Source organism: Phocoena phocoena, chromosome 1 (genome assembly GCF_963924675.1).
Source record: "Phocoena phocoena chromosome 1, mPhoPho1.1, whole genome shotgun sequence".
Lineage (NCBI taxonomy): Eukaryota > Metazoa > Chordata > Mammalia > Artiodactyla > Phocoenidae > Phocoena > Phocoena phocoena.
Window position 1 is genome coordinate 162,608,878 of NC_089219.1, and position 13,125 is coordinate 162,622,002.

A 13,125-nucleotide genomic window follows, 5' to 3' on the forward strand; every position below is an offset into this window, starting at 1 on the left:
GAAAGCACATGATAAATGACTCAAAATCGTAGACCAGTGTGACCTGCGTTAATTCACTTGATAAGTGTTCTGGAAAGATGTTGACAGTGGTCCCTTTCTATTCTGAGCTGGCCTTTCCCTAAAGCCAACTAAAGCATGCTGATTTTTTAAACTGGACAAACTGTAAAGTAAATTCAAGAAAAAGTATGTATTTGGAATATATACACACTTATTTGTAGGTATATTTGTAAGACTTAACTCAATCACAATATTTATAGTAAGGATAATTAAGAACCCACAACCAAGTAAGTTTACATTTAAAAAGGAACTAGCTTGCCAAGGATGGTGAATATTCACCTAGATTGTTACTGATGGTGGCTCTTTTGATTTGCCATTGTTGTAATTATCCATCAAACCCATTACAATATTAGTTTTCATTAAAATTTTAAAAACCTTAGAATTAAACAACAAAACCATCTTGATAATCCTTTTGTACTGTTTCTCCCTCTTTTTCCATGAAGGCCTGGCAAAGATGACAGTTTATCAGGATTTCTCTTCTCAGAAGTGAAGCATCTGATTGAGTTCCATGTATGAGAGGTGGCTATCATGATACTGATTTTTGTGGGTGGTTTGTGAAGTCACTCTCAAGACTTATAAATTAATGAACCATTTACAATGCCTTAAATTATCACATTTTATGTGGGCTAATCTTAGTAAATTACCCTTACTACTTGATAACTGAAGCTGCCACTTTTTTGGTATTCTCTACAACAGCGGTCAACCTTTTTGGCACCAGGGACCAGTTTCGTGGAAGACAGTTTTTCCACGGATGAGGGGGGATGGTTCAGGCAGTAATGCGAGCGATGGGGAGCGACAGATGAAGCTTCACTTGCTCGCCCGCCACTCACCTCCTGCTGTGCAGCCCGGTTCCTAACCGGTACCGGTCCGCAGCCCAGGGGTTGGAGACCCCTGCTCTGCAACAGTGCTACTCAAAGTGCTGATGTGTCCAGTCTTGCAGTGAGATAAAGAGTTTATGCCAGAAGGTCAATCAATCAATTACTTCACTGATTAGCTCAGCTGACTTTCGAAAAAGGCTACTGATATATATTCTAACAGAAGCTGCTATCTTGTTGTAGACCATAAACTGGGAACTGGCATCTATCTTATTAGACCGCACTTTAAGTAGCACTGCCATACATCATCTAGTACACGGGCTAAATGTGTTAAGTGCTAAATGAAATGGAATAATTGGGAGCATAACAGTTCCAGCAGTCACTGAAAAACAAAAACTGCTAGAGTCTTGTATCAATCAAATGGCAGGGAACACTACTGCCTCTGAACCATCTCCCTTATGCTCTGCCTTGGTGCTACAGGATACATACCTGATCATCCTGAAACACTGAAAACGGGACAGCATGGAGGGATGCGTGGCTGTGAGTGACGCTTTTGGTATTCAACAAAAATAGAATCACCAAAGAATATTAAAGAGTTCTGTCTCAACTTATCATGGCTCTATATATTTAGGAAACATCTGGTATCATTCTCAGATTTCATAATAACTACGAAATAACACAGTTGTACAAATTAACTTCTTTCATAGCAGAAAACATTACCAAAATGGAAATGCCAAAGATCAAAATAAGAGCTCATCTATGCATAGAACAAATATCAATATTTACTACTGCTTCACAGTTGCATTAAACTTTATTAATATTTGAAATTTTCTCTATAAACTTACCCTTCACAGACTGATGGTACACAAAGAGAAGCTTCAACTCCTTGAATGGGGCTTAAGGTATTTAATTCTGAAAGTGCTCCCTCTGCAACTAAGAGATCCTTTGTTTCTGCATCTTCTAAAGTGCCTATAAATCACAGTTAAGAACATTCATAATTATTTAGGCTAAATGTTTAGCGATTACTCACGGTCTTGGCCTATTCCTTTTCAATAAGTTGTTGGGTCTGCTTTTTGTACTTTTAGATTACTCCATTGGCATCAGACTGCAAGTTCCTTCTAATTCTCTGAGCCTAGGTCAAGAGCCCCCCTCCCAACCCCCTCTCTTTCATCTACCACTCACACTTTTGGCTTAACAGGCACTGTTGCAAGTGTTTTACATTTAACAACTCTCTTAATCCTCAACATCCAAAGAGGTAGTACTATTACTCCCATTTTACAGATGAGAAAACAGAAGCATATGGTTACACTGCTTATCCCAGATCACAAACCTAGTAACTAGCTGAGCTAGTAAGATTCAAATCTAGCTTATTTCACTCTAAAGTTTGTGCTACATAATCCCCCACAAAAACAATAAAAGTTTCTATTTGAGACTGTCTAATCATTTTAGGACTAATCAATGAAGATACTGCCATGAACATCCTTGTCGAACTTTCACCATTCGAATATTTCAGTGGAACACAGCACATCAAAAGAGTAATGTAAACTTCTAAACATATGCTATTTATAAAGAGAGTCCTAAATTCTTAGAGCAATTAATAATGTGTATATTTATTAAATAAAGACATCATAGCCCAAATTTCACTGCATTCACATTTTAAGAAACCTTAGTTCAGCTTAGGCAGAACGTATTTCCCCAAAGAAACCACTATGACACAGATTTTTATATAAGTATTGGGTTTTACGTATTTAAAGTTAAGAATTACCTTTAAATCTATGCAGGGTAAGAAAACATAAAAATAGAATAACTTTTCTGATCCACCAATTCTAAGCCAAATCTCTCCCCTTCCTGGTGTTCTACTGGTCCCTTCTATGTTCCCCAGTGTAGCATTTATCAAACTGCATTGTACGTGCTTGTTTGATATAATCCACTAGGTTCAAAATTACATGTGGGCAGGTGCTATGTCTACTTATTACTTTATCACTTAGCACACACAAAGCCGGAGCCCACCTGTTGCACATAAATTAGGGGCTCAAAATTTTTTTGACAAATGAATATAAGGCCACTAAATTCATGGGTCTTTGGACATTACTTTTCAGTTTCCAGTGATTATTTTGGAGGTAGGGATGGAGAGTAGAATGAACTTCCTGTTTTCTGAGCAGCCTTCTAGAAAGTTGAGGCTGCTGTATGGATACGTTAATCTAGTCTGTAAAGGTAGTATTATTATTTCTCATAGCTATAGGAAGACCTTAAGTCACACTGATACCTGACATTTCTTCCTTAACCATTACTGTTCTTTTCCAAATTTCATTTCCAAATAAAAACAGAACACACATTAAGTTCTCCTCTCCTCAAATCTCATACCTACTTATAATGAATGTAACAATATAAATAAGCCATATTTGTAAGTGGAAAGAATTAAGATATGTGTATTATGTCTAGAACCTACTGTGCTGTGACCATACAATTATTTAACCCCGATGCTTTTCTTATGACAGAAAAACCTCTATTACAGATTTTACTGAAGAGTATCAATGGCCATTTTGAATATTTGGGATGAGTTCTTACCCATTTGTTTCTCCAGGTCTGGAGGAGTTACTTCCAATTCAAATGTATCTTTATCACTGTTCTCAGTCTGTTCAGTTAAATTAGTAATTTGTTCAGTGGAAGAGCATGTCACTGGCTTAGAGGCCATGAAAATACCTTCAAAGTCTTCTGGTGATGGAGCATCCTGATACTCCAAGGTAGTCTGGTCTGATCTGGCTGAAGTGTTGCTATTTTCTATGTTCACATCCAGTTTCTCCAAACTTTGTGAAGTTGTATCCTGTGACCTCACATTAATTTCTTGATGGTCCTTTTCAGGGCTATTCAGGGGAAAAGATGTTGCCTTATCTTTATTCTTCAGCCATTCAGCTTCTGCTGGAACTGCACATTTATGGAAAGGTGCAGTAATTAATGCTTTTGTTTTGCTGTCATCTGCAGCCTGTTAAGTAAAAGGTTTGGAGAAAAATAATTTTACTAGTAAAAATCAGTCACATCTAAGCTATCCATCCCAATCATACCCACCCTTTCCACGTTCCGTTTTTCTCCAAATTCTTTTCTCCATCAAAATTCACTTATTCTAAATCCATTCTCTTCAGATTACTGATTAAAAGTTAATGATTGTTAACGGTTCTCTAACTGGTAATAGATCACTAATCCCAAAAGACTAAAACACAGAATAGGCAAGATGCCCAATAAGCACCAATGAGTTCCTATTAACCTACAGTGGAGCTCTGAAGACATACCCTCCCTAAACAGACAACGAACTAGGAACTTAATAAGAGAAGCAGTACAATACGGGTTAAAAAAAACAAAGAAATTTAAAAAAACAAAACAAAACAATTCTAGTCCCATTTCTACCACCAAAAAGCTATTTGGTTATAGATAATTTGGCTTGGTGCTTCTAGTCCTATTTTCTTCACCTGTAAGTGATGGGTTTGGCTTGGCCAAGGCCCTAAAGTTGCCTTCTGAACTAATGTCTTCTGATTTTATGACTACCTGCAAGACTGTATATAAAAATCTATAGTGATATTATATAAATCAATTTATCTAACTTTTTACTTATAAGAGCTAATATATTCTTATTAAATCCTTTTGTTCCAACTATTATCAAACTTACTCCAGCAGTCCATTTTGTGGTTATGCCTTCTTCCATGAACGAAATTCTAGTTTCTTTAAGTCGTAAAGGAGGAGTAAGAGACCTTCCAGGTGACAAAGAGGGAGACGCTAAAGGTGTTGTTCGAAGACCAGACCTTAGGATGGATTGAGGAGTGAACTCAGCAAATCCAGGGGAAGTAACTGACATAGCCAAAGTCTTAGCTTTCTATGACAAAGAGCAAATGGAATTCACCATTAGTGTTTGTAAAAGGCACCTACACAAGGACAGACAGGGCCAAGCGAGTCACAATGGTGGCTATATTCTCATCTCCAATAAAAATATCAATAAAAAGTTGTATTACACATTACTGGAAATACAAAATTCTACTCAGGGCTTTCTATATATAAGGCTATAAAAATAAACCATAAAGCTACATCCATAATCATTCTAAAGACCTTGGTTATTCCCAGGTTTACGTTCAACTTAATAAAGTGCTGAGATAAGATAAATTATTTAACTATTGCTTAGAAAACTTTAGTTAGGTGAAAGAGATGATAGTGTGTGACGAACAGAACCTAGTTTAATTATAGCAAGCTAATCTAAATTAGACTAACTTTAAGAATGTTTTAGAAAAAATATAATTCCATCACGACTCCAATAGTAACTGAATTACTTATAAGAATTCTGACTGGTTTACTATAATGAATACAAATAATTAGCATAGGAACTAGTTAGCAGAAATACTGATAATTCCTTCACTTAACCTCTCCTCTAAAGGACTAGTAAACAAATTATTGGATCCTGTTACATTATTAAATTCCATTAGATCTGTTACAAGATTATACCGATTTTTTTCCTAGATTCATTTTGGTAGCAAGTACAAAATTATTCCCTCATTTAATTTCATTTGAACTTAGCCCTAGAGAATAAAATGTGAATGTTTTTCTATAGAAGAAAAAAAGTATTACTATACTGGATATTAAATGTCAGGAACTTAATAATCTTAGCAAGCTTCTTTTCAACTTCTTTTAATAACTATTTTAGGTCTAGCATTTATTAAAGTATCTTTTATCCAACCTGAAAAATAAGAATTCCCTGGCTTCACGTTAAATGCTGGATATCCAGAAACAATTAAGAAAAAACAACAACAAAAAAAGAAAGCTTCTGGGAATGAATCCAGAGCACTGGACAACGAGCTTGTGGATAACATATGTGAAAACATTTTGACAACGGGAGGGTAAAAGTCCACTGCTACCAGTCATCACAAGTTTAGTTTTGTGGTTTCTCAGCTAATAATTTATCAGAGTGGGTGAAGGAAAAAGCAATTCCCTACTGATAGTAGGAAAGAGTAACAGTTTATAATTTTATTGAAGCCAGAATTTTAAAATAAATTTTTCTAAAAATATTAAGAACTAAAAAGAATGTGATAAAGGAAAGAAATAATGGCAAAATGCTATTAGAAACTGAATTAAAAAAAAAAAGCAAACCCAAGAATATGAAAGCATTTTTCAAAGGAAAAAGGCCTATTTATAATAACCACAGAGGCTTGCATTACTTTCAGAGCAATGTAACTGTTAACCTTGAGCATAGTGCCCATTAACCACAAAGGGTAAATTTAATAGTCTGTTTCTGAAAATATAAAAATACAGTAAGCATTGTGGAAACATATCCACAGAAAAGAAAAAAGGAAAATAAAGGCTTAAAGCCCCTTATTACCCAAAGATATCAATTATAAACAGCTTATTTCTCTCTGCTACTTGAAAAGTAAGAACTTCCTAGCTTCACTAGGAACGCTAGACATGTTTATACTTACCTTAACTACAAGAGGAGTTTCAAGTAAATGTAATTCTGAAGCCCTGAAAGAATTGGGACGTGATCCTTTTGATTGTGAATTTACTGGCAATGAGGTGGACGCCAGGGACAAAGGAGATCTTGTGGGGCTTTGCTGAATAAATCCCAAACACTGAGAAGGCTGGGGGACAGGATGAACAACCAAATCCAGCAGTCTGTAATCACAGCATATATATAAATAGAAAAATCCTGGTAACATACTTGAGTTATACTGAAGGAACCAAAGAATTAGTATCCCATTTAATTACGCAGACTTCTATATTCACTGGTAAATATAACCATATGAAAATATAAATTCAGACAAGTATATTACTGTAATGCCACCCGTAGTTCCAGAAATCAAAATTAATTCAGTAGCAAAAAAGAGAATTATGAATTCTAGATAACAATTTGGTCATCCCCCCACAACCCTGAAAAGGAGTTCTAGCCCTCCTCCCTCCCTTTTACCAATATTTACTGAGCCCCTACGATGTGCCAGGCATTATTTTCAAATGAAGATGAACTGTTAATGATTTAAATGCTCAAAAAAACAAGGCAATGTTTCCCTAGCAATCCATTTGCTACGTTTCCCTAGCAATCCATTTGCTACAATTCACTTTCACAACATAAAAATTCCTTTCACCCACGTGAGGTACCTAATGAATACTGGTTTATTTACCTTTATGGTTCTGATCACAATGAAGACTAGACTTACCAACCAAAAAAAAAAGTTAATTTTCTCAAATTAATGAGGTTAGTGGCAAAAGAGAATCCCAGGATTCTACTAAATGGCTTTCTATAGTGTCCTGGATATTTTTATCATATCGAATGATAGGAGAGAGAGCCTTAACACTTTTATTATCGCTCCTTTCTTGAACCCCAGATCTATTAAGATACAAAGGAACTGAGAAAAAGTGACTTGTGGGAAAAATATCAAAACTACTGGTACGAAAACAGAATGCCAGTGATAATGACGTCCATTTGAAGCAATCTTCTTGCCATCTCCTGAGGGTAATTAAAGGAAAAGAACCTCAATCTAATAAAATCTAATCCAAGAAAGGGAAAATCCTTTCACGATTTGAAAATATATCCATTATGCACACTACAAACAGCTTTGGCCCCAATTGCTTTTAAGTTATTAACTTATTCTGAGTACTTTATTCTTAGTATCATAGATTCAGATAACTTTATTCCCATAAAATTATGTCATTCTGCCACTGATAAAATGTAAACAATCAAAAATTTCCAACAATTATGGTCATATTATTAAAGAGAAAGAATCATTACATCGAGACACTTGTTTGTTCTCTGCTATTGATGATCATGAACACTTCTCAACTCTTCAATGTTCTTAAATAAAATAAACACAACCACAATTTCATGTTGGATGCAAAATTTCAATTTAACTATTTACTTTTCTTTTTCTTTTTTTTTACTATTTACTTTTCTAATACCACAGGTTAAGAAATAAAATATTATTGCATCTGAAGCCACTTAAGACATTTTAGTAGGCTCTGTTACACAGGAACAAGCTTTAAGAAGCCAACCAAGATTAGTTGGGATTTATAAAAATAAGCTTTATTCATGGGTCAATCAACAATGAGATTAAAGTTTATTTTGCTCATGATTTTAATAAAACAAAGTTTGCTTCTTTTCTCTAGGCAGTCTGAAATCATTAAGTAAAAATTCTAAGCAATCAACTGATGTAAAATTTCTTAAAATTACTATAATACTGCCCAAATTATTCATTTACAGCAAGCATTAAAAACTCATTCAAGAATTTAAAACAATATTTATAAAAATTTTAAAGACAATTTAAAAATTACAGTGTAATTATTAACTGTATCACCTCACACTGGTCAGAACGGCTATCATCAAAAAGTCTACAAATAATAAATGCTGGAGAGGGTGTGGAGAAATACGAACCCTCCTACACTGTTGCTGGGAATGTAAATTGGTGCAGCCACTATGGAGAACAGTATGGAGGTTCCTTAAAAAACTAAAAATAGAGTTACCATATGACCCAGCAATCCCATTCCTAGGCATATATCCAGAAATGAAGAAAATTCTAATTCGAAAAGGTACACACGCCCCAATGTTCACAGCAGGACTATTTACAATAGCCAAGACATGGAAACAACCCAAGTGCCAATCAACAGACAACTGGTTTAAGAAAATGTGGTATATATATATAATGGAATTAGTCATAAAAAAAGAATGAAATGTTGTCATTTGCAGCAACATGGATGGACCTAGAGAATACCATACTAAGTAAAGTAAGTCAGATAGAGAAAGACAAATTTTATATCACAGTGTAATTCTTATCTAACCTTGTCTTTTAAAAGTGATTTAATAAATTCTTACCTAGAAATTTTTTGTGATGCTTTTGAAACTGGTGTTCCAACAAATGCCTCAGGCAGCTCTGGATCTGGGAGGGAATATACTATAGGAGATGGTTCCTCTATTTTAGGACTACAAAGAAAATAAAAATTTAACTTTTGATTATGTATCATGAGGAGGATTAAATTACAAATGCTGTAAGAAGGTGAGATCAGATGGGAGAAGGGGGCTTTCATTTTCTTCCTTAGTGCATTTCTGCTTATTTACAAATAATGAACATAATTTGGTTTTAAATTTCAAGACAAAGAACATTCTTCTTGCAAGAAAAGTAGACAACATAAAAAAGAGTTTTCCTTATTATATACATTAATAAGCTCTAAGGCTGGATTGTTTATGAATGCAGCTGATATCCAGGAAAGATTAACAAGTAGCATGACTATAAAAGGTGTAAGAAAAACATACCTATTGTAGACAGAGATGCTATTTTTAGGCTCATTACTTGCCCAGACCTCTCCAATTTTAGATAACACATTACTGATGAAAGTAGATCTTGTTAACACAGTCCCTGTTACAGCTTGCTTTGGAACTGCTGATAATGGTCTTGGCCTAGAAACTGTAAAATGAAAAAGGTAGGATTTAATTTCATCTCTAACACCAGAATTTTAATAGATTAATATGAAAGAGTGATTGGAGAAAACGAAACACAACGTAAGAGCAGTTAAAGTTATATTTGGTTTAGTAACATCTATGCAGAAATTTAACAATTTGGGCTTTTAGGAGATGGTAAAGTAATTATTCTACATGTTTTCTAGAAGTTAGACAGGAGTCTTCAAATGAAATAAAAAGAGTTTTGTCATTTTGTATTAAATAAACTGTAAAAAGTTCCAAGAAAGCTTTTGAGTTCTTGGGGTAGAGTAGCCAGTAAAAAAAAAAAAAAAAGTACCACTGTGAGGAATCAAAGCAACATTGAGCTAAATAGAAGATAACGATGGTTTCAGAAGATAATCAATCACTCAATATCTTTTCTAGCCCAATACTTTATGACATTTTTCAATGATATCCTACCTTCTCGAAGAACTGATGATGCTGACAGATGGTAAGGCTTAGCTCGCTCGGTGGCTAATTTTCGCTGGACTCTAGGAAGAATTTTCCCATATTGGTCTAATATAGAATTTCGAGCCACTGATCTCTCTCGCAAACGAGGATCACGATCATTCTGTTGAACATATCATAACTGGTAAAAATTTAATCTTCAAAAATGTTAGTGCTATGTTTATATATTTACCATTTAACATTAATTATGAATACGCAAGAATATCTTCCTCCTTCCTACATATCTATTCTTCCAAACCAAGGACCTCATACACACACCTAATTGCTTCATCAGTCCCTACCTATCACTAAATTCTAAGCCTCTCCTTCCCAGCCTTGATTATTCACAATAAAAGCAATCGTTATCATTTACTAAGCAACATGTTCACACACACCTCTGTGCATCCTCACACAGAGATATTGTCATTTTGCAACTGACGAAACCAAGGTTCAGAGAGTGTGCTCATTTGTTCACACAGAGCAAATGAACAATTAGCCCAACCCCTACAGTCCATACTTGTTGCACTATTTATTTCCTACTGCTATCCTCTACCAATTCCTCTTGTTTTCCGAGTGAAGCAGTAAGTCTGGCAAGACTGTGGGCAGATATCTAAACAGAAATTGCATATATGAAAGAATTAGATAAGTAACAATACCCTGTTTCTCAATTCTGCTACAGAAGCCAAGAAGAGGATTTCCTAAACTCAAGGTTATACAATGCTCAGCGGCTACTGAACTACAAGCTCTCATATAATAAAGTCACCTGTTTTCCCTATTCTCTTGTCCCCCATAATAAAACAAGTTTAACTGTACCATAAGCTTTATCTTCAGAGTTTGGTTCAGCTTCAAGGCAGGAATATAATTGGCACGCTGCAAATGGTGAACTAAAAGGAATTCATGATTCTGAACACTGGCACTGGACTGTAAAAATCTCACCAAACACTCCTAGAAAAAACAAAATAGATTTGTAAGCCACTAACTTATCCTGAGTTTCTGGATATAAGTTTACACTGATAAGTCATTACCTGTTCAGTGTCTGTGAACGGCAGCTTCAGTAAATCCTCCATTAAGCCCATTTCCTGACAGACTTCATATGTGTGCTTGAGCAACTCCTCTATATCCAACCTATTAGAATGCTGTCGCAGTAAACTCCAGGCTTCAACCATGCACCTGAAATCAATATTTATCAAAGTTTAGTTTTAGAAAAGCTATTTAAAATCTTCAAAACAAGTAATCCACCTGAAGAATCCCAAAGATACTTTGTACATGTAATTTAAAAGTACTTTAAAATTTTATAGAATACTAATCACTGCATAATGAAGTTGTCAACCAGAAGATAAGGCATCTCTAAAGACTTTATATTATAATAAAATGTTGAATATTTCACGTAATTTATTGAATACTGCACTGAAAGTAAAAAACAGAATTGTTCTATGGGTAGAGAATGGTTTTAAGCATATGAATTATTTACCCTTGTGATCACATGGCTGACTGGGAGCTGCAGCTTGCTGTCACTGCTCAGCATCATTAGAGAGAATCACACTGCATATCATTAGCTCAGGAAAAGATCAAAATTCAAAATTTGAAGTATGGTTTCTACTTCATACAAGCATATTGCTTTGCACCATTTTAAAGTTGAAAAATTGCCAAGTCGAACCATTTTAAGTCAGGGACCGTCTGTACCCAAGAGTTCAAGAAGACAAAAAACTATTGTGGTCTGCACAGTACTGAAAGATTAAAGCGAGGTTCTTAAGGAGGTGACACTCAGCATGAGAAGAGTGGAAAATGAGCAAAGACCTACAGACAGAAACAGCATATTGTATTGATGGGAAAATAAAGGACTTAGCTTAGTAACAGACGATTTTGGCTGATCTATAGCAAGATCTGACTGGAGAACCTGGGTCAAATTAGACAGTTTCAGATAACATGTGGGGCTGCTGAAACATCCTTCTGTGGGCAATAAAGTGTTAAATGAAGCAGTGTTTCTCATGATATATTGTTAAGTAGAAATAAGCTTAAAACAGCATGAATGGGCTTCGCTGGTGGCGCAGTGGTTGAGAGTCCGCCTGCCGATGCAGGGGACACGGGTTTGTGCCCCGGTCTGGGAAGATCCCACATGCCGCGGAGCGGCTGGGCCCGTGAGCCATGGCCGCTGAGCCTGCGCGTCCGGAGCCCGTGCTCCGCAACAGGAGAGGCTGCTACAGTGAGAGGCCCGCGTACCGCAAAAAACAAACAAAAAAACAGCATGAATAACTATAATTTCTAAAAATTAATCAATAAACAAAGCCTATAAATGTTTATATATTTATTTAGATAACAAAATGTCTGGAAAAATATACACGAAGATTAACAATGATTAATCTTGACAGGTAGAATTTTTGGAAGGGCTGATAACTGTCAAGTCAGAAGCAGGGGTAGAATAAAAAATGGCAAGCAGATAGGAATAATTTTCTAAAAAAAAAATCATCATTCCTAATTTTAAGTGAATAATTTTGATTTTAATAGGCAACTTAATTAAAAAGCTTTAGCTATAGTTTTTATTGAAATAAAAACAAAAACTGAAAGAAGGACTTATAAATAAATAACTGACCCTCGTAAGAAACACAGAATGTGTGAACAAAGTTACAGCAATTAGTATTCATAATGAAAATGCATCTGAGGAAATTTTGGCAGCACTGTCCCAGACTCCCACTAGACACAAAGTTTCCTGGGGAAGCAAATCCCACTGCTGGCAGTTCAGGGCCCTGTTAATTTTATTGTTTGGGGATTAGAATATTTTAACGTATTCCACAGAACTTATAAAACTAACGACCCAAATAAGTAAAACATTTGTGGTGTATTCCCTAAAAATCTGCATCTGAAATTGCCTTCCACTTCTTCTTCTACCAGGACAGGCATGACAGTGTAGTTGTTATAACCTGAGTATCTAAGAGGACTAATTTTTTTCCTAAATCAAAAATCTGGGAATGTTAAAATGAGCACACCATTTTTGTAGAAAGAAAAATAGCTAATGAGGATGAATGAACACCTCACCATTAATTTTAATATAAAGAAATAGATGAAGTGGGTATAATAAAATCTTGGTATCTGTTGAATTTGATTTAGGATGGGTGTACGGAATAGTCATTGCACTATTCTACTTTTTGTGTATTCTGGAATCTTCTTACAAAATGCTTAAACCAAAATAAATTTCAGATGTATCAAAAATTTAAATGATAAAACAAAAAACATAGAATGGTAATAGAAGCAGTGAGAGGATTAAATAATAATATTGAAGTGGAAAAGACTGGTCATTCTGACTTCATAAAATAGCTCTTTATGAAAAGATGTGTTCAATTATTATAGTGAGAT

The 13,125-nt window shown here is 35.1% G+C and overlaps 1 protein-coding gene across 1 annotated transcript in view; it reads right to left on the reverse strand.

Annotated features, from left to right (window-relative positions):
- Window positions 1-13,125, reverse strand: part of AHCTF1 (AT-hook containing transcription factor 1) — a 69,769-nt gene that overhangs the window by 14,990 nt on the left and 41,654 nt on the right. The window contains exons 22-30 of the mRNA XM_065873226.1: window positions 10,800-10,944; window positions 10,588-10,719; window positions 9,748-9,898; window positions 9,145-9,295; window positions 8,707-8,814; window positions 6,326-6,518; window positions 4,534-4,737; window positions 3,441-3,855; window positions 1,718-1,841 (exon numbers count right to left, since the gene is read on the reverse strand). Coding sequence (XP_065729298.1) covers window positions 1,718-1,841; window positions 3,441-3,855; window positions 4,534-4,737; window positions 6,326-6,518; window positions 8,707-8,814; window positions 9,145-9,295; window positions 9,748-9,898; window positions 10,588-10,719; window positions 10,800-10,944 — 1,623 coding nt within the window. The remainder of the gene's footprint in view (window positions 1-1,717; window positions 1,842-3,440; window positions 3,856-4,533; window positions 4,738-6,325; window positions 6,519-8,706; window positions 8,815-9,144; window positions 9,296-9,747; window positions 9,899-10,587; window positions 10,720-10,799; window positions 10,945-13,125) is intronic.